Source organism: Mobula hypostoma, chromosome 5, assembly GCF_963921235.1.
Source record: "Mobula hypostoma chromosome 5, sMobHyp1.1, whole genome shotgun sequence".
Lineage (NCBI taxonomy): Eukaryota > Metazoa > Chordata > Chondrichthyes > Myliobatiformes > Myliobatidae > Mobula > Mobula hypostoma.
Window position 1 is genome coordinate 188560548 of NC_086101.1, and position 20863 is coordinate 188581410.

The 20863-nt window shown below is 42.5% G+C and overlaps 2 protein-coding genes across 5 annotated transcripts in view; one reads left to right on the forward strand and one right to left on the reverse strand.

Annotated features, from left to right (window-relative positions):
- Nucleotides 1–19148, reverse strand: part of nop14 (NOP14 nucleolar protein homolog (yeast)) — a 91817-nt gene extending 72669 nt beyond the window's left edge. Inside the window, exons 1-9 of one of the 3 annotated variants that reach the window (XM_063049535.1) lie at nucleotides 18949–19074; nucleotides 17616–17806; nucleotides 14200–14334; nucleotides 11652–11793; nucleotides 9513–9655; nucleotides 3009–3137; nucleotides 1584–1706; nucleotides 1119–1250; nucleotides 157–538 (exon numbers count right to left, since the gene is read on the reverse strand). In XM_063049535.1, coding sequence (XP_062905605.1) covers nucleotides 157–538; nucleotides 1119–1250; nucleotides 1584–1706; nucleotides 3009–3137; nucleotides 9513–9655; nucleotides 11652–11793; nucleotides 14200–14334; nucleotides 17616–17795 — 1366 coding nt within the window. In that variant the 5' untranslated portion in view covers nucleotides 17796–17806; nucleotides 18949–19074. The other 2 variants (XM_063049536.1, XM_063049533.1) reach the window with 2 other exon arrangements.
- Nucleotides 19149–19229: 81 nt separating this feature from the next.
- The window catches only part of mfsd10 (major facilitator superfamily domain containing 10), a 54052-nt gene continuing 52418 nt past the window's right edge, over nucleotides 19230–20863 (forward strand). For both annotated transcript variants that reach the window (XM_063049539.1, XM_063049540.1), the window contains exon 1: nucleotides 19230–19534. The gene's annotated coding sequence lies outside the window, so the exon portion shown is untranslated. The remainder of the gene's footprint in view (nucleotides 19535–20863) is intronic.

The following is a 20863-nucleotide window of genomic DNA, read 5'->3' on the forward strand; positions in this document are numbered from 1 at the left end:
TATATCTTTCCTCAAGTAAAGACACCAGAACTGCACACAGTACTCCAGGTGAAGCCTCACCCCTACCCTGTACAGTTGCAGCATAACCTCCCCGCTCTTAAACGCACTGAATTTTGCAATGAAGTGTGCAAGGTACAGTGGGTGCCCATCACTTACCAGAAAAAGTAAAAGGGAGTTCTGCCTTGGCTGCCTCCATCATGGCTTTCCTTGCTTCTTCACTTGGCGCTCTTTCTTTCCTCGGGATGGATTTGGCAGCTACTCCCTCTCCTTCCCCTTTACCCTGTTCACTTTCAGACTCAGAGTCCAATTCTGATTGATCTTCATCCCCAAGGTCAGAATAGTCATCTTCATCACTTTCATTCTTTTCCTCATCTTCATCACTTTTGTTCTCTTCCTCATCTTCATCCTCATCACTGTCTACATCCTCTCCATCTTCCTCATCTTCTGTGTCATCACTGTCTCCGTCCTCTCTGTTTTCCTGATCACTTTCATCACCCTGCTCCTCTTCTTCCTCCTCTGGCTGCTCTAACTTCCCATCCTTTTAATAAAACAAAAGTTAAGGTTAATCTCTAGTTACTATCTTCGACCTTGTATGTTAAAAAGACATACATGAACAACGGAAAATCATTCATCTCAGCAATATTCATTTAATTACGTACTTAGAGTACATATTTTTCCAGCTGCAAGAGTTCAGTCATGAGGCAAGTTTTAAATTTATATATTTTTTTTACATAGATATAGCACAGTAACTGTCCCACATGGCCCAACAAACCCACGCTGCCCAATTACACCCATGTTTCCATTACGTCTTTGGGATATGAGAGGAAACCACAGCATCCAAAGGAAACCCAGATAGCCATGGGGAGAACGTACAAACTCTTTACAGACAGCTGCGGGGATTGGACCCAGATCGCTGGTGCTGCAATAGCATTATGCTAACCCTTATGCTACTGCGTCAAATTTAACTTCAGACTCTGTTTCAATAAGTAAAATTACTCATTGGAGATTGTGGAACAAATTACCACAGGCATCATGAACATCACAGCTCTTGTGGTCTTTTTGAACTTTTCTCTATTCAGCCAACAACAGGCTTTAAACTTAAGCTTCTCAAGCCTTACCTTGTAAACAAGACAAGGCTTATCGACCTTGTCTAGGATAAAACCATCATTCAAGTCATCTGCAGACATGTGTTTTGGTGTCTTACTAGTCTTATCTTCAAAGTCTCCACGCATCCGACGTAATCGCTCCATCTGGAATTCAGAGATGGAATATATTATTCATGTCCTTTCAGAACATCCCTTGCACTTCGTTGCAAATTCACAATTTCAAGTTGTCCATTGGACTAAATATCAAATAATTATTTGTTAATTTATTTGTAGTAGCATTATTTTATGTGTTGTATATGAGTAATTTGTACTGTGCTGTGCACCATGATCTGGAGGAGCATGGTTTCGCTTGGTGGTATACACGTATATAGTTGATTGATGATAAACTTGAACTCAGGCTCAATTACTACGGAAGTACTTGTACGCTGTAAGTGTTTCACACATCTAGGTTCCTGAAGAGTTCTGTAGAGTGAATACCTCAAGTTTCTGCAGTTGTTCTTGTTCCTCTTTAGCCAGTTCTTCCTTGGTCTTCAGTCGGTCAGAAGCCGGTGCCTTCGCATCGAAGAACAACTCTCGCACAATTATATCGTAATCTCCAGCCTAATATCAGAATCAGAATCAGGTTTAATACCACTGGCATTTGCAGTGAAATATGTTGTTTTGTGGGAGCAATACACATTTTAAAAACAACAAAATAAAACAATATATATAAACAATTACACAAGTAGTGCAAAAGGAGTTTTAAAAAAAAGAAAAAATAGAATAACCGAAAGACCCAAAAATTAAAAGAAAATTATGCAAATTTTTCAAAGCATGAGTCATAATGTCATGCAGCACAGAAAAAGGCCTTTCATACCAATTTGTTCATGTGGACCTAATTGCCTTCCTAAGCTATGCCTACTGGCCCGAGTTCGGCCCTCTCTAAACCTTTCCTATCCACAAACCTGTCCAGGTATGTTTAAAACATTGTAACTGCACCCACCTCCACCAGCTTCTTTGGAAAAAGCTGCCCTTCAGATCCTTTGTAAAACTTTCCCTTCTCACCTTAAAGTTATGTCTCTAGTTTTATATACCCCTTCCTGCAAAGACTGTACATCATATCTATGCCCTTTATGATTTTAAATAGCTCATCAGAGAAAACAGTCGCAACCTACCAGTCTTCTCCTTGTCACTCACTGCGCATAATTTTGTGCCGATCTTATAACCTACTCCAAGATCAATCTACCCCTTCCATCCCACATAGTCCTCCATTTTTCTATCATCCATGTGCCTATCTAAGAGTTTTGTAAATGCCTCTAATGTATCAGCCATTTCCGTAATCCCTGGCAGAGCATTCCACGCACCTACCACTCAAACTGACCTCTAACATCCCCCCTGTACTTCCTCCAATCACCTTAAAAAGATCCCCCTTGTATTAGTCATCTCTGCTAAGTCACCTCTCGTTCTCCTTTGCTTTAAAGAGAAAAGCATGTTGATAAGTCACCTCTGCACCCACTCTAAAGATTCTACATTCTTCTGATAATGAAACAACCAGAATGGAATACAGTATTCCAAATATGGTCTAAACCAGAGTTTTGTAGAGCTGTAACATTACCTCATGGCTCCTGAACTCAAACATCTCCATACTGTTACAGCTTTTAACTCAAATGACCAGAAAATGTGTAAAATGGCTGCGATTAATTTTTTTAAAATTGTGAATCCTCAGCAAGTGAGGCTGCATCTGGATAAGGAGATTCAGGATAAAGATCTCCCATCAATAATAAAGTAAGAAAGGACTATGAGAAATGGAAGGGAAGTGGATGAATGGGGGATGTGGTATCCAGATGCTCTTCCTTTCCCCTGTATCCAAGTAATCAGTTTAAATTGATGGCAGGAATGTCTGAGGTGTCCAAGGTCACTCACCTTGGGCTTTTCCTCCACTGGCTCAATTTTAGGACCTTTTTGAGCCAACAGGGAATGGATCTCCTTCCAGTCTTTGTCCAGTTTCTCAGTCAGCTCCTGCGCCTTGTCCCGCTGCACTTGTCGCTCGTGCTGCTCAAATAAGAACAAGCTTTCATAAACAAGGATAGTTTTAGAAGGGGGTTGAATGCAAAATAGGAATATGAACTAACAAGGCATTACTGAGGCTGCTGTCAGAGATGTGTTTACAGCTTTTATCTCCTTATCCCTAAACCAATATTTGAAGGCCTAAACAGAATAGATCTGGAGATAATGTTTCCATTAAAGATTAAATTTATTTGTCACATATACATCGACACGTACAGTGAAAGGCATTGTTTTTGCATTAACAACCAACACAGCCTGAGGGTGCACTGTGTGCAGCCCATAAGTGGTGGCAACATAGCACGCCCACAACTTATTAACCCAGACACCTTTTGGAACGTGGGAGCAAACTGGAGCACCCAGATAAAACCAATGCAGTCACGGGGTGACTGTACAAGCTGCTTGCAGACAACGTCAGGACCCTGACCTTTCAATCAGTGGTGCTGTAAAGTGTGACGCTAACCACTATGCTACCGTGCCACCCTTTAGTGGGAGAGTCTAGGACCAGAGGGCACAGCCTCACAAAAGGACAGAGATGAGGAGCAATTTCTTTAGCCAAAGACTAGTGAATGTATAGAATTCATTGTCACAGACTGCTCTGGAGGCCAAGTGATTATTTATATTTAAAGTGGAGGTTGATAGGTTCTTGATTTGTAAGGGTGGCTGTCGAAGGTTTGGGGAGAAGGCAGGAGAGTGGGTTTGAGAAGGATAGTAAATCAGCCATGATTGATCGGCTGAGCAGACTCAATTGGTGAATGGCCTAATTCTGCTCCAGTGTCTTATCATCTTATTCAAGGGGAGATATCCTTGCATTGGAGGCAAGTGAGGGAAGGTTCACAAGGTTAATTCCTCAGATGAATTGGCTGCCTTGGGCTGAAAGGTTTGGGGAGATTTTTCCTACACTCACTGGAGATTTTTTAAGGAAAATGAGAGGTTGAGAATGATACGATTCTGAGGGAATTTGGTACAGCAGCTACTGAGGAAATACTTCCCCAGTAGGGGGATTCTTGATCTAAAGAAAAGCTCATAATGAGTTTTTAGCCAAGCACTACATGGGATTTAGTGGGATATGGACCAAACCCGGACAAATAGGAAAAGCTTGGGAACTGTACCAGTCAGCAAGGATGAGTTGGGCCAAACAGTACTACTCTAGGAGGAGGAATTTTGTTTCTCAAAGTAATTACCTTTAGAATTCTCCAAATGAGCTGAGGTGGAGGCACTGAATACAGTAAAGGCTGTTACAAGGGGAATTCGAGGGACTGGTAGGGAAGTGCAGTTGAGGCCAATATTAGATCAAACATGATCTTACCCAATGGTTATACAGGCTAGAAGGTCCTTTGTCTTTCTCCTGCCCCTACTTTTGTTCTTAAAAATAAAACAGTCAAGCCCTTCAATTGTACTTTTCTTTTTGAACACAGCACTGCCTTAGTCAGAGTTATACAATATGGAAAGACCTTCATCCCCATTAATCCATGTCAACCAAGATTCCCATCTAAATTAATCCCATTTGCCTGCAAGTGGCTCAAATCCCCTTAAATGTTTCCTTTCCAAGTATCCATCCAAAACCTTAAAAATTTTTTTTAATATAATTTTTATTAAGTTTTCAAAATGAATACATTGAAAGATAATATCTACCCTCCCCCCCCATATATAGTCCTACCTAAAAAAGAAAAGAAAGAAAGAAAAGAAGAACCGCCTGGGTATTGGAAGGTTTCCACACGCTCCATGGGATTCAAAATAAATTTAGTATACTTATTCATTAGTTTCCCCAAGGGACCAAGATCTTTATCGGAGCAACTAAATATGCCATCCTATCTTTTGTAAATAAGGGTGCCAAATATTCAAAAATGTTTCATATTTATCTCTTAAATTATAAGTAATTTTTTCAAGTGGAATAGAACTAGCCATTTCATTGTTCCAACGATTCATACTTAAATACATATCAGATTTCCAAGTAACTGCTATAGTCTTCTTAGCTACTGCCAGTGCAATTTTTATAAATTCTTTCTGATATTTATTCAATTTAAGTTTCAGCTTTATCCCTTCAATATCACCTAATAGAAATAATACAGGGTTATGTCCAAGTTGAGTTCCAGTAATTTGTTCCAATAAAACTCTTAAGTGTATCCAAAAGGGAATATTACACCACAAAAAAAATAAATAGATTAAATTCAAATCTATCCGATAAATGCTTTCGGTGTAATCAAGAAATTGGTACTTTCTTACATTCTACTTGGTCTTGTTTTAAAATTCTTTTAAATATTTTTAATCCTCTGGCAGCTCATTCCATATACTGACCACCTTCTGGGTGAAAGTGTTGCTCCCAAGGTTGCTTTTAAATCTCACCCCTCTTACCTTAAACCTGCACCCTCCAGTTATTGATTCCCCAGCCCTGTGTATACTGTGTATAGGTTCGATCTGTACCCCTTGTGATTTATACATTCCTAAAAAGATCATTTCTCATTCTCATAGACTCCAAAAAAAAAGTCCCAACCAGCTCAGCCTTTCTCCATAATTCAATATGGAATTTAAAACAATACGTGCCCAGCACATTAAATTGAAATAATCAACCTCTTCAGAAATCAACCTTCTCTTCCTTATCTTACACTGATTTACAATGAAAATTTTCATTCATAAATTGTTCATGTTGATAGTTCAAGGACAAGACAGAAAGGTTGAAACAACCAATATTCACAACTCCAATGGTGACATGTATGAGGGAGTTAAGAGTCTTGGACCAAAACATGGACTGTTTATAAATTGGGGGATTGCTTCATCGGACACCTCCACGGCCAAAAGCAGAACTTCCCTGTGGCCAAACATTCTAAATGCAATTCCTACTCCAATGTGTCAGTCCGTCTTGTGCCAAGATGAGGCTAGCCTCAGGGTGGAGGAGCACCACCTTATATTCCATCTGGGTAGCCTCCAACCTGATGGCATGAATAACTGCACTTTTACAAATTGAACCTTTGCTATCAACATTATTCTTAAAGATGTATGGCATTAAAAGGTACATTTTAAACTCGGTTTCTGAGATCCTAATAACTGGGATGGGTTATGACACTCATAAATATGGAATAGTTCTGCATCATATTCTGGGTACTTCATTTTCAAACCAACATGTAATTGCATTCGTTATATTGTTGGCAAGAAGGGCTATTTTATTGAAGTGAAAAGATACTTCTGTTCCTGCACTAATTCAATGGTTTTCCCAAGTAATGTTATGCCTTAGTTTGGAAAAAATTAGAAGTAGAACTTTTGATCCCCGATTCGATTTTGAGAGAAGGTAGGGCTCTTTTGTCAATTATCATTTAATTTGAATTAATTTATATGGTTTCCTTCCAATTTTATGTTATATAAATGTGATTTTGGCAGTTGTTGCTTTTTCTTCTTTTATCTATATAGATGATTGTAAGACGTATTGCTCTGGGAGTTGGTTCCTAATGGTGTTTTTTTTCTTTTCTAGTTAGTGGTTTTTTTAAAATTAGTTGGGGTTCTCTTTTTTCCTTCTTTTTCTCATATAAATTTTTTTTCATTAGCATATGTTTTTTTTTCATCTTTATTAATTATATATATACTAACTTGTTGAACTTTTGTATTTTAACGCTGTAGCAGATTATATATCAATAAAAAGATTTTTAAAATGAAAATGACACCCTGGAGCTTCACCTGAACTCTGCCATGGACAGTCCCAGGCTGAGCTGTGATAGGAGGAGGGTTGGATGTGGGGCTAGCAATCCCATCCCGTAAAAACCCAAAGTTACAGAAACACCAACACTCCATTGACCTCATTCCTGAGAAAGGAAGGATCTTCGAAGATGGGCTTCACCTGGGGACAATCTGGAAGGCAGGCCCAGGAGAGAGGACCCTGGTGAGCCTCTGTCGGCAGCCTATGCCCCAGTAGGGGTGATGGGCTTAAGGAAGGAGCTTCTCTTGGTTGTCGATAATGCATTCACACTCCAAGACTTGAATTCTTCTCCACCCAAAGTTTTATCCTGAGTGTGTCCAAAGGTGTGGAGTCTTGAAGCCAATAAATAATTTACCTAATGATTATCCACTCTTTTTTATAAAAGGTACACTACATTCTACCAGCATTGTCACCCCTCCTCCTGCCCCACTGCTGAAACCCACCAAACTCCCTATTTCCACCTCCCTTATGTTGGATTTTTGGTTCCAAGGTTGTCAAGCTGAGGAGTGGTAGTGGGGAGAAGCTCCCACTACCTAAAAGTGCTCCTCATGGTATGTGCCTCAAATAGCCTCTGACAACCAAGTCCAACTCCTGTTCTTCTCGTGTGGCTTAGCCTCTAAGCCCGGCGGAACTGTTTCGACTGACAGGAGAAGGGGCAAAGGTGGGTCCTGGTGCCTTAAAACCAGTGCTTCAGGTAGATGGAGCTTGTCAGCCTGGGAAGGCAGCCATCTAAGAGAGGGAAAACTCTGATTTCAAACCTCTGCTGCCTTGCGGCCATACCCACTCATGGGAAAGGCTTCAGGAGTAAACCCTGAGGACAAATCCAGAGCTGGATTCTCTAAGGCAGTCCGACGTTGCCTTCAACCTCGCTCTGGCAACTCCTGCGATGACACCGGTGCCAAGCTGTATTGGCCCTTGCCCTTCCCCTGGACAATATCGGTGTCGTAGAGAGGGGAGACTTGCAGCATGGGCAACTGCCGGTTTTCCATACAACCTCGCCCAGGTCTGCGCCCTGGAGAGGCCAAGCTTTCCAGGTGCAGATCCATGGTCTCGCGAAACTAACGGAAGCTACCATTATGTTGGATTTGTTAATATTTCCCCATTAACTGCCCTTATTCTCAACCTCACCCTTGGTTTTCAATGTGCAGGACGGAGGGGTTAAAAACCCTTATCCGGCACTCTGCTGTAGCATATATAGTGTCTACTCTGTGAGCTTCATGCGAACAAGGAAGTTCATTGCACCCCGATGATTCGGACAATAAACCAATCTCAATCTAATCTGTTCAAACATGTAGCAAGTCCAGTCCATCCACTGCCTCTGCACAAGCAACATCTTAAATTTATTAGTCATAGAGCACTATAGCACAGAAACAGGCCCTTGGCCCATTTAGTCCCTGCCAAACTGCTATTCTGCCCAGTCCTACTGACTCATAACTGGGTCACAGCCCTCCATACCCTCCCATCCATGTATCTATCCAAACTTCTCACATCAAACACACAACCGTTACTTCTTCTGGCAGCTTGTTCCACACTTGCATCACCCTCTGAGTGAAGTTTCCCCTTAAATACTTCAGCTTGCACTCTATGACCTCCAGTTCTAGTCTCACCTAACCTCAGTAGAAAAAGCGCACTTGCATTACCCTTGCTATACCCCTCATAATTTTGTGTACTTCTGATATCCATATCGTCATGCCTTTACTGACTCTAAACTCTGAAACCTCATAACCATCAGTGATATCGGCCCTTTGCTGCTTAAGTACTCTGAATGCCTTTGGATACTTGCTCCTGCCACTCGGATTTTCTCACAGGTCCTGCTCTCTCTCCTTTCAAGATGCCCCTTAAAACCAAGGTCACGTCTTGCAATATCTCCCTGTGTCACTTGATGTCAGATTTTAGAAACATAGAAAACCTTCAGCACAGTACAGGCCCTTCAGCCCACAAAGTTGTGCCTAACATGTCCCTACCTTAGAAGTTACTAGGGTTACCCATAGCCCTCTATTTTTCTAAGCTCCATGTACCTATCCAAAAGTCTCTTAAAAGACCCTATCGTATTCGCCTTCACCACCGCTAGCAGCCTATTCCACACACTCACCACTCTCTGCGTAAAAAACTTACCCCTGACATCTGCTCTGTACCTACTCCCCAGCACCTTAAACCTGTGCCCTCTTGTGGCAGCCATTTCAGCCCTGGGAAAAAGCCTCTGACTATCCACACAATTAATGCCTCTCATCATCTTACACACCTCTATCAGTTTGTCAAGATATCTTGGTACATTCAGTATGAATGTCGCTAAACCGCCTCCACTGCGTCACTTGTTCGCTATCACTCCGGACTCATCCATCTAACACCCCAACATGCACACCCCTAATCTTTGTTCCAATTCTACTTCACCTTCGGAGCCACTGGTGTTTATGTACCTCCTGAAGGCCACGTCCTTTGTAGTTTAATCCCCAGTAAACGTTTAGTCTCCAATGCCCCATGAAGTTCTCTGAGGCATCCTATTATGTGAAGTTAGCATGAGAGGAAGTGAGTGTTCTAACATTAAACATCACCAATATTCATGACCCACAGCTACAGACACAGTTCATGTGGCTAAAGGCAGATGGTGTGGTAGACTGAACTGTTGTGTTACAATTCCCCACTCTATCCTACCCCCAGTGTCCTGCAAAGTGTACCTTCTCCTTTTTGGATTTAATGATAAGTTCTTCAATGAACTCTCTGCGGGATTTGGGCTTCTGCTCTTCTTCATCCGCCTTAGAAGATGCTTTCTTCTGCAATAAGCCACCACCTCCAAAGTGCGCGGCAGCTGTGAACTCCGCTGTGGGCAATGAGACAACATGTTACTCAGGAATCAGCAGAATCCATTACTTAAAACAAAACCCACTGGCACCTGGAGTTGCTGTTCTTAATTTTTGTAATCTTGGCAATATTCAAGTTAGGTAGATAAATCAGTGTAAAGATCCTTCCAAATATGCTGAGCGAGGATTAGAATTGCAAAGGTATTAAATATAATCTTCCAGCCCTGGCCAATATAACTACAAATATCAGTCCACTCTAAGGGAAGGAGGCAAAGTCAGAATTTATAGGCCAGTTAGCTAAGGCATTGGTCAGACCATACTTGTGGGTCTCTTACCTAAGGATGTGCTGGCGTGGGAGAGGGTCCAGAGGAAGTTAAGAGAATAATCACAGGAAACAAACAGTTAACATATGAAGAGAGTTTGATGGCTCTGGGTCTGTATTCGCTGGAGTTTAGAAGAATGAGGGAGGATTTCATTAAAAGGCCTAGGTATAGTGGACATGAAAGGGATGTTTCCTATAGTGGGGAATCCAGGAGCAGAGGGCACAGCCTCAGAATAGAAGGGCGTCCCTTTAGATTAGAGATAAGAAAGAATTTCTTTAGCCAGAGGGTGGTGAATCTGTGGAATTCAGTGCCAAAGATGACTATGGAGGCCAAGTCATTGAGTATATTTAAAGTGAAGATTAAGAAAGAGAAGGCATCCGTTAGTCTTGCGAGACCATGGATCTGCGCCTGGAAAGTAGTTGCCCATGCTGCAAGTCTCCCCTCTCCACCGATGTTGTCCAAGGGAAGAGCATTAGGATACAGCTTGGCACCGGTGTCGTCACAGAGCAATGTGATTAAGTGCCTTGCTCAAGGACACAACACGTTGCCTTGGCTGGGGCTCGAACTCATGACCTTCAGGTCGCTAGTCCAGTGCCTTAACCACTTGGCCACGTGCCCACACAAGTGAAGATTGATAGTTTCTCAATTTGTATGGTTGTCAAAAGTTGTGGAGAGAAGGCAGGAGAACAGGGTTGAGAGGGAAAATAAATCAGCCATGATGGAATGTGCAGTGGACTCGACAGGCCAAATGACTTAATTCTGCTCCCATGTTTCCTAACTGTTTTACCTTTGCTCAATAGGTAAGGGTAAAGATTTAATAGAAACTGAGGGCACTGTAGATCATAGATCCAAAGTTCAAAGCAAAACTTATTATCAAAATATATATATGTTACCATATACCACCTTGAGATCCATTTTCTTGCAGGCATCCACGGGAAAATAAAGAAATACCACAGAAATGATGAAAAACTACACATAAATAAAGACTGACAGGCAACAGTGTACAAATAAAAAATAATACTGAGAACGAGGATTGTAAAGAGTCCTTGAATGTGAGTCTGCTGTAGGTTGCAGATTCAGATCAGAGTTTAGGAGAGTGAACATCAGTTCAGTAGTCCGATGGCTGGAGGATAATAACTGCTCCTGAATCCAGTGGTGTGGGACCTAAGGCTCCTGTACTTCCTGCCCAAAGGTAGTAACGAGAAGAGGGCATGGCCTGGATGGTGGGGGTCTATAATGATGGATGCTGCTTTCTTGTGGCATCACTCCAAACAAGTGTGTTCGTGGTGGAAAGGGCTTTTTCTGTGATGGACAACCACTTTCCACCATTTTCAGTACACTTCTATATATTATTGTGTGGGCACGTGGCCAAGTGGTTAAGGCGTTCGTCTAGTGATCTCAAGGTTGCTAGTTCGAGCCTCAGCTGTGGCAGTGTGTTTGTGTCCTTGAGCAAGGCACTTAATCACACATTGCTCTAGTGTCTGTGCAAGGAGTGGTGCCCCACACAGACTTCCAATCTGCGCCTTCTAAGGTATGAAAATGCCCAATGCAGACCCCTCATGGTTTGAGTTGATGTTTCCTTCTATATATTATAGGAGAGGGTAAATTGTGATACTTTCCTCAGGATTTCTTTACCAAAGTGCTTTCCAAAGCAGTGTAACTGATCAGCATTTGTGCCCGTTCCCATACTCACCAGAGAGTTTGCCTTTTTCTTCCGTGTCACTATCACTGTCTGGTCTGTCATTGAAGTTCTCAATGTCTGCCAAAGACTGCCCATAATGGGTCAGATCCTCATCCTCGTTCAGGTTGTAGATGCTCTTCTTCGTGTGGAGGCGCTAAAACAATATCAACAACAATTAAGAATCTAAATGGGACTGAAGTGCAATCGATTCAGGATAGGTAAGTTAACAAAGGGTGAATAAATAAATACATCATCTCAATCACACAACTTTGCTGATGATTGTGCAATCATGGCAATTGCCCTTCCAGGCCTAATGAGCAACGCCATCCAGTTACACCCACATGACCAATTAACCTACTAAAGCCTGGTTTATACTTCTGCGTCAACGCGTCGCCGTAAGGTCTGCGTCGCCGCAAACCCTACGCAAAGCCAACGCGGAACCCTACGCGAAAGCCTGCGTTGCTGCGACACGCATCTCTCCCAAAATGTAACCGCGTGTCGTGGCAACGCAGAACACAACAGCTGTGATTGGTCCACTTGGTAGCATCGCATTTCATCCTACGCTGCAATAGCTTCCCATTGGGCAACTAAAGGGCAGGGAAGGAACTATGGCTGCAATGCTTTCCATAAAGATTTACACAGACCTCCGAAATTATGGAGGACACATTTCATTTTTACGAAAAAAGACACTCGCTTCTTGTTTACCCTGAGAAAGATTACCATGACCATGAAGCCTTGCGCGGGCAGGTGTGTGCGCATGCGTGACCTGCACGAATTGCAGAGCAATGCAGACACACCAACACACAAGTATAAATGCTCACAATGCGCGTAAGCCACTTGCGTAGGTTACAGCGTCCAGTTAACGCAGAAGTATAAACCAGGCTTAACCCGTATGTTTTTGGAATGTGAGTGGAAACCAGAGCATCTGAAGAAACTCCACACAATCACTGGGAGAAAGTACAAACCTTTTACAGACAGCAACAGGTCGCCTGCACTGCAAGTCATTATGTTAACCACTACGTTACTCTGCCGCCCCTTTACAGTGAAATGTGTTGTTTGCATCAATGACCAACACAGTCTGAGGAAGTGCTGGGAGCAGCCCACAAGTGCTGCCATTCATCCCGTGCCAACATAGCATGTTTTTGGAATATGAAGCACCCAGAGGAAACCCATGAGGTCACAGGAAGGACATATAAACCTCTTACAGATGACATCGGAATTGAACTCTGAACTCCGTCACATGGAGCAAGTTGTAATAGAGGTGCGCTAACCACTTCGCTACCGTGGTGCCCTAATATCTGCAACGAACTGAAATTATTGAGCAAACAGTTAGACAGAAAGGTTTCATTTCCCCTTGTGGAATGAGTGGGAATGAAATCAGAATCATAATCACAAGAGATTCTGCAGTTGCTGGAAATCCTGAGCAACACACACAAAATGCTGGAGGAACTCAGCAGGTCAGACGGCATCTATGGAGGTGAATAGTCGATGTTTCAGGCCGAGACCCCTTCCATCAAGACTGGAAAGGAAGAAGCCAGAATAGGGCAAACACAAGTTGATGGGTGGATGCGAAGGAGCACCAGCTGGTGTGGGACAAGGTGAAACCAGATGAGAGGTCAGATGGGTAGGTGCGGGAGGAGAGGATGAAATGAGAAGCTGGGAGAAGATAGATGGAAGAAGTATAGGGTGAAGAATTAATGTTTCAGGTTAACTCGGAACCAAAAATGAATCAAAAGAAGCTTGTACAGCTACAAAGAATTGGTTTATTATTGCAACATGTACCGAGATACATTGAAAAGTTTGTCTTGCATAGTTGTCAACAGATCAGATCATGATCATTGAAGTAGAACACAGTAAATAATACAATGCAGGATGAAATGTAACACTGCAGTAGCAATAGTCATGTTCTAATTTATTCTGTATTTCATTAAAATACAGAAATTGTTACTCAGTTAGATGGTAGTTTGTGTTTTTATTATATACCGTTTAACTATTTCTATCTAACTTTGGCTAATTGAGACTGCTGCTTAACTAGGCTAAAATACACTGGTCCCAATGTGTCCCAATTAACCAGAATCCGCCATACTATCTTGAAATTCATTTCCTTACGGACGTTCACAGTAAATACAAAGAAACACAATAGAATCAATGAAAAACCACACACAAAAAGATGGACAAACTAATGTCCAAAAACAAAAAATAAAACAAATATAATAATAAAAAATAAACAATGACTAGAGAACAAGAGAAGATGAGTCCTTGAAAGTGAATCCATAGGTTGTGGGAACAGTTCAATGTTGGGGTAATTGAAGTTATCCCCTCTAGTTCAAGAACCTGATGGTTGAGGGGTAATAACTGTTACTGAACCCAGTGGCTCCTGTACCTCCTTCCTGATGTCAGCTAAGAGAAGAGAGTAGACCTAAAGTTACAGGTCTTCCAATGGAAAGCTGTAAACCAGGCTCAGGAGAGCTGAGTACCCAGTGAAGAAAGAACTCAACCATTCAGATTGGGACCACTTTCGCCAAGCTGTTTCATTTTCTTTGCTTTAGAAGAGTTTTACCTGCCGCTCCAGGGAGAATCTCTTTGCCATCTTCTCATCTTCTGTTAATTCTGTATCATATTCACCAAACCTTTTATCTATAAATGTGTTGGTCTTCCCCTGGCTCTGGTACTCTTTCAGCAGAGTCTCTGTACGCTGGAAAATGAGAAAAATAAATACAACATAAATGTTACCAGTAAAAATAGACAGCCCAATGTTCAGCTATTTATTGACATCCAGCCTGAATAAACCCAAATCTCTTAGCCATTTTTTTTCAAACAAAATAAATCTCTTTGATACTGCACCCAGTTTTTTTTTTGATTCACTGGGAGTCGATTATAAGTGACAACATGCAGAACAAAGTTAGTTTTTGAAAGACAAAAATTATAGCTCAAAATTTGTCAGTGCAAATGTTTGTTAAGTTACCTTTCTCAGATGGCATACAGGAGTGAGTCAGATCAGCTGGCAGAGTGGTGTCACAACAACATTGTACTCAACGTCAGCAAAACCAAGGAACTGATTAAGGGCTTCAGGAAGGATAAGTTGGGAGAACACACACCAATCCTCATCGAGGGTCAGCGGTGGAAAGGGTGAGCAGCTTCACGTTATTGGCAAATGCGTGGCCTCAGTTAGAGTGAGGACTAGGTCTCAACCCACGGTGTTGTCTGTTTACAGCTACCCAGAAGAGAGGCATTGGAGCCGGTGCACTCTGGCAATCTGAAGTCAGTGCTGCCCCCAGTGTTCATTTTCTCTTCCAGACATTTACAGGAAAATAAAGAAATACAATAGAATTTGTGAAAAACTACACATAAAGACAAACAACTAAAGTGCAAAGGAAGACAAACTGCAAATAAAAAAATACATACAGAATCCCTGAACGTGAGTGTGCAGGTTGTGGAATCGGTTAGGTGTTGGTGGGTGAAGTTATCCACATTAGTCCAGGAGTCTGATGGTTGTAGGGGATACCTGTTCCTGAACCTGGTGCTGTGAGACTGAAGGCTCCTGTACCTCCTGCCCAATGATAATTCACAAAAACTGAAAGGCTATAGTGTGTAGCTGAGGACTTGTGGTCAACCTACTCCTGACCAGGAGACAGAGAGTTGGTTAATTAACTAACTGGGACTTTACTCCTGTAAGGCAATCCAACTGTAAACTGAAACATGGGAATGGCACAGTGGGTTTGATCAGACAAGGAGGAATATCCCAGGCTACCACTGGTCTAAGGGGTCCCTGTTCTCCTTTAGGAAAACTGGGAGGAGGGCATAGCAAGTGTCCTGCAACGATGGACAAGAGCATTCGCATTCGGCTCTCTAATATGTTAACTAGGATGCTATTCTGATATACCCCTTGTGACATTAGCTCAGACTGGCATTTATTGTATTTAGAGATACAGCACAGTAACATTCTCTTCGAGCCCAACGAGCCCACATTGCCCAATTAAACCTACTAACGCATACTTTTTGAAATGTTGAGGAAACCCACACAGTCACGGGGAGCAGCAGGAATTGAACCCAGGTCGCTGGCACTGTAAGTGTTATGCCAACCATCACGCTACCATGCAACCTTTCACCTTTCACTCTTGCTCTGTGAGAGCGACTGCTCCATCGCTTACGGGGGGACTGTCCTGGTTAAGCTGATCAAACTCTTTCGGCACTCCCACATCCCTGCAGACTTCTCCCAAGCCCTACGACCTCACCAATTTAGAAAAAGATTCTGATAGGAAATCATCTGTTTTCTTGGTGCTGAGCAGTAGGTTGGTATGGAGATTTGATGATGGGAACAAGATCCAGCATAAGCCAGGCTGCATAGTCATAATGTTGAAACCACCACTTGGAATTAGTGTAACTTTGGCAGACGTACAAGTACAAATATATGTATTTTTGGCCAAGGTACAGTGAAAAACTTGTCTTGTATACGAATTAAGGTCGCACACAGTAAAACAATAATAGAGTACAGAATAAAATGTGACAGTTACAGAGAAAGTGCAGTGCAGTAAAGTGCAGGGTCAGTACGAAGTAGACTGTGAGGTCAACAGTCCATCTTATCATACTAATTGTGGACAGCAGGGTGGAAGCTGTCCTTGAGCCTGGTAGCATGTGTTTCCATGGGAGAGGGCAGAAGAGAAAATCAGAATCTATTTGTTATCACTGACATACAGATGTTGTGAAATTTGTTTGTGGCAGCAGTACAGTGCAATAAATTAAAATCACTAAGTTATAATAAGAAATATTAAAAAAACAAGTAAGTCATGCAAAACAGAGCAAAATAGTGGGTTAATAGTGGTCTCCTTATTTAAGAAAGAACGTGCTGACATTGGAGAGGGTACAGAGAAGATTCACTAGAATGATTCCAGGCATGAGAGGGTTCCTTGGAGTTTAGGAGAATGAGGGGAGACCTCATAGAAATATTTCAAATGTTGAATGGCATGAACAGAGTGGATGTGGCAAAGTTGTTTCCCATGATGGGGGAGTCCAGTACGAGAGGGCATGACTTAAGGATTGAAGGGCGCCCATTCAGAACAGAAATACAAAGAAATTTTTTTAGCCAGAGGGTGGTGAATCTATGAAATTTGTTGCCACGGGCAGCGGTGGAGGCCAAGTCATTGGGCGTATTTAAGGCAGAGATTGATAGGTATCTGAGTAGCCAGGGCATCAAAGGTTATGGTGAGAAGGCGGGGGAGTGGGACTAAATGGGAGATTGGATCAGCTCATGATAAAATGGCGGAGCAGACTCGATGGGCCGAATGGCCGACTACTGTTCCTTTGTCTTATGGTCTTATGGTCTTAATGAACCATTTGGAGATCTGATGGCAGAGGAAAAGAAGCTATTCCTAAAACATTGAGTGTACGGCTTCAGACTGCTGCACCTCCTCCCTGATGGTCGCAATGAGAAGAGGGAATGTCCTGGATTGTGAGGGTGCCACCCTCTTGAGGCATCAGCTTTTGAATATGTTCTCAATGGTGGTTGAATGTCTGGGGTGGCAGGGATCTTTGTTTGTGCTAGCTGCTTTACTGAGCCAGTGGGGAACGCAGACAGCGTCCACAGAGGGGAGGCTGGTTTCCGCGACGTGCTGAGCTGTGCCAACAACTCTCTGCAGTTTTCACATAGTCTCGGGCAGACAGTCCAGATAGGACGCTTTCAACTGTACATCTATAAAAAAATGGTGAGGTTGAGAGGCAGGTGCCAAATTTCTTTAGCCTTCTGACGAAGTAGAGGTGTGTATGAGCTTTTGTGTCAACCTGGATGAGTTGGCAATTTGCAAGCTGCAGGAAAACAGCAGGGAGCAGAGAACTAATAAGACAGCTCCTGCAATGAGCCTACAAATTCAATGAGTCATCATCACCACCAACACAAATCCCCCCCCCAACCACACCTATGCTCCATAATCAGCATTAAACTGCACAATATACATCTTGTATAAAAATATAAACTCTCACTTTTTTGATGGATTTGGATCGAGACACTCCAGGCAGACCACGATCATGCTTCGTCTTTCGGCCGAGGATATCGAACTTTTGTTTGTTTATCTTCACCTCAAACGGATTGGACTTGATGTCTCGTGTGGACTTGTTCTTCCGTACTTTATCAGAAGCAGCCTTCTTCTGGGCTTTCCCCATCTTTTACAAACCTGAATAAATGGTAGAAAGAAATAATACTTTTCAACACAAACGTTGGCCTTCATATCTTATACATCAGTGCCCAACCCAAAAAGAAACTTGGGAGCCAATGCTTTTAAATATTGTGTAAAGTTATATCAAGCTTGGATAAGCTACCACAACTTTAGGTTCCCAAATTAGGTTTGGTGGGTTCCAAGATGTTTCATAATTGGCAAACTACCTGATTCCACACTTCCGTTAGATACTGAACCTGTCACTGCAGGGCCCGATGCATTGTTGAGGATCCTGACCACCCATCCCACAGTCTCTTTGACCCACTACTGTCAAGAAGGAGGTACAGGAGCATCAGGACCAGGACTGCCGGACTGGGTAACAGCTTCTTCCTTCAGAGTGTGAGACTAATGAATACCCTGCCATCGCTGGGGTCTCATCACCAGGACAATGAGCTGTTTTCTGTTTACCTGTGCTGTGCACTACATGCATTTTGAATTATATTTTATTAAATTATTTGTAGTAGTATTCTGCCACCTGATTTCTGAATGGACAGTGTGTGTGTGTGTGTGTGATTGTATCATATATAGTAGTAGGCAGCCGTTGATCCCAGGGGATCATGCGTTTGCGTCTTTAGTGGACTGTGTCCTCTCCAGGGTGCAAGCCTGGACAGGAACATTTGAAGAACCGGCTGTTGCCCGTATAGCGGGTTCCCCCTCTCAACATCACTGATGTAGTCCAAGGGAAGGGCAATATATACGTGTGCGTAATACTGTGATTTAAGTTTATTTGATTATTATGTATTGCATTATACTGCTGCCACAAAGACAACAAATTTCACAACATATGCCAGTGACATTAAACCTGTTTTATGTGGTGTGTGTAATTTCGTTTGGCTGTATATATGTACAGTTAGATGACAAAAACTCCTTACAGCATGCTACTTTCCCAGCCACGTGAAGAGTAAACTCACATAATCCTTGAGATCCAACATTTTCCCCTCTGGAGTTCATGTAAGCAATTGAAAGGCAAAGAGTCACAGAAACAGGCCATTCAGCCCACCAAGTCTATACTGACCACCAAACACCCTTTGCACTCATTCAATACTAAACCCAATGTTTTCTCATCCACATATTACCATCAGATTAACTCCTCCACTCACAAGAGGACGCAGATGCTGGAAGAGCAGTATCTGACTATTTAAACCACCGTCGTAACCAACACGCTCCCTCGGTCTCCCGGTGAGCCCCACACTCCCGCCAGTGACCATGAAGCGGGACAATCTGCCGTCTCCCTCGTTACCTCGGCGACCACCGCTCTCCTGCCACACGTTGTCCCGAACCAGTGCGGCGAAGGTTAAAGGTCACGGCCCAGTGAGCCCTTCTGATCCAGAGCTTCCGCTTCCGCCTATCTGGCCGGCTCTGCCCCGCCATTTTTGTTAGGGGCAAGTGGAGCTTGCGGGAGAACTGGGTGCAGTACACGATGTATTTCTTTTAGCGCAATGATGCCCCTTATCACTAATTATTGACTGATAACCTACCCACTCTTAGCTTTCTCTGCAAAGCGAATATACAAGCTCTGAGTGCGTGCACTGATTTAATATGTAGGTGTACAGACGCAACACATTGGCGACGAGTAGGAACCTGAATGTCAACCAATATTAACAACGGCACCGACAGTTGCGGGACGACAAAATTCGGAGGAAGGGAGAGAGACAGCGGGAGGAAAGAGTGTATCAGGACGAACGCGTGAGTAACAGTGCACGTTACACAGTGAGAGACGCACATCCAGCTAACCTGGGTGAATATAACGTGACGATGGGAAAGTCGACAAATTGATAGTGCTACTGAGGACTGGGAATCGTATATCGAGAGGGTTGAACTGTGTTGTAATACTAACGAGGTGGATTATTTAAAAAAAAAGTCTCCACGCTTCTTAGCTTAATGAGTGCTAATAGTCTCTTACTCAACTTAATAACTGCTGAAAAGCAAGCAAGCAAGATATTCAACGAAATTGTTGAAATTCTACGAAATCACGATCCCATAACTGCTAATAATAGCAAAGAGATTTAGATTTCACAAAAGGAACCAAAGAATGAAAGCATTTCTGAATACGTTGCAGATCTGCACAAACTTTCACAATACTGTGACTTTGGAGTTGGACTTTCTGATGCATGAAAGGATAGGCATGTATGTGGCATGCATAATCAAAGCACTCAAAAAAGGCTATTGCAAAAAGAGACCTAACCTTAGAATGGACATTGGCCATTGCAATATCAATGGAGACAGTACCATAGGATGTGTCAGAACAATGGAAAAAGAGTTTAGAATGTGAAACACACAAAGTGTCCCTGAATGGTGTAAAAAGCCAAAAATGCTTATTGTTGTGGCAAATTTTCTCATGATGCAAATAACTGTCGGTTCATAGAAAAAGTTTGCAGTAAGTATCACAGATAAAATCACATATAGAGTGTGTGCAAGTCTGACAAAAAGCACAACCAAAGAGAAAAACCACACAGTGAAAAGTTTGAAATACAAAACTAAACAAATGCATAAAGTGACTGAATGTGAAACTGAATCGGAAAACACAGAGTCTGACAGAAGTGAGCTGTCATGCCAGGAACTGTTTGGTATAACTGAGGAAGATCACAAAATCATATAGATCACAACAGATGTGTCTGGTGTAAAATTGAAAATGGAGCTGGATACATGGTCAGTTTTGTCTGTAATTTCCAAGGTTGACTACAACAGATTGTTTTCTAAGCTACCATTAGAAAATACCTCAGTGATGCTGAAGACCTACACAGGCAAAAAAAGTTTCTCCCAAAGGCAAACAAACTGAACATGATGTATGGAAGCAAAATACAGCAGTTAGAGCTTTACGTATCGGAAAGTGGAGGGCCAGCACTTTTCTGATGTGACTGGTTCAGAAAAATCCAACTAGATTGGCACTCAGTCAAAGCTCTCAGTGTGACATCAGCAGGCAACTACAGCCCAAATAGTAGCACTAACCAGAGACTGTCACAACTGCTTAAAGCTAATCAGAAGGTGTTTGAGGAGTAGATTGGTAAGCTCAAG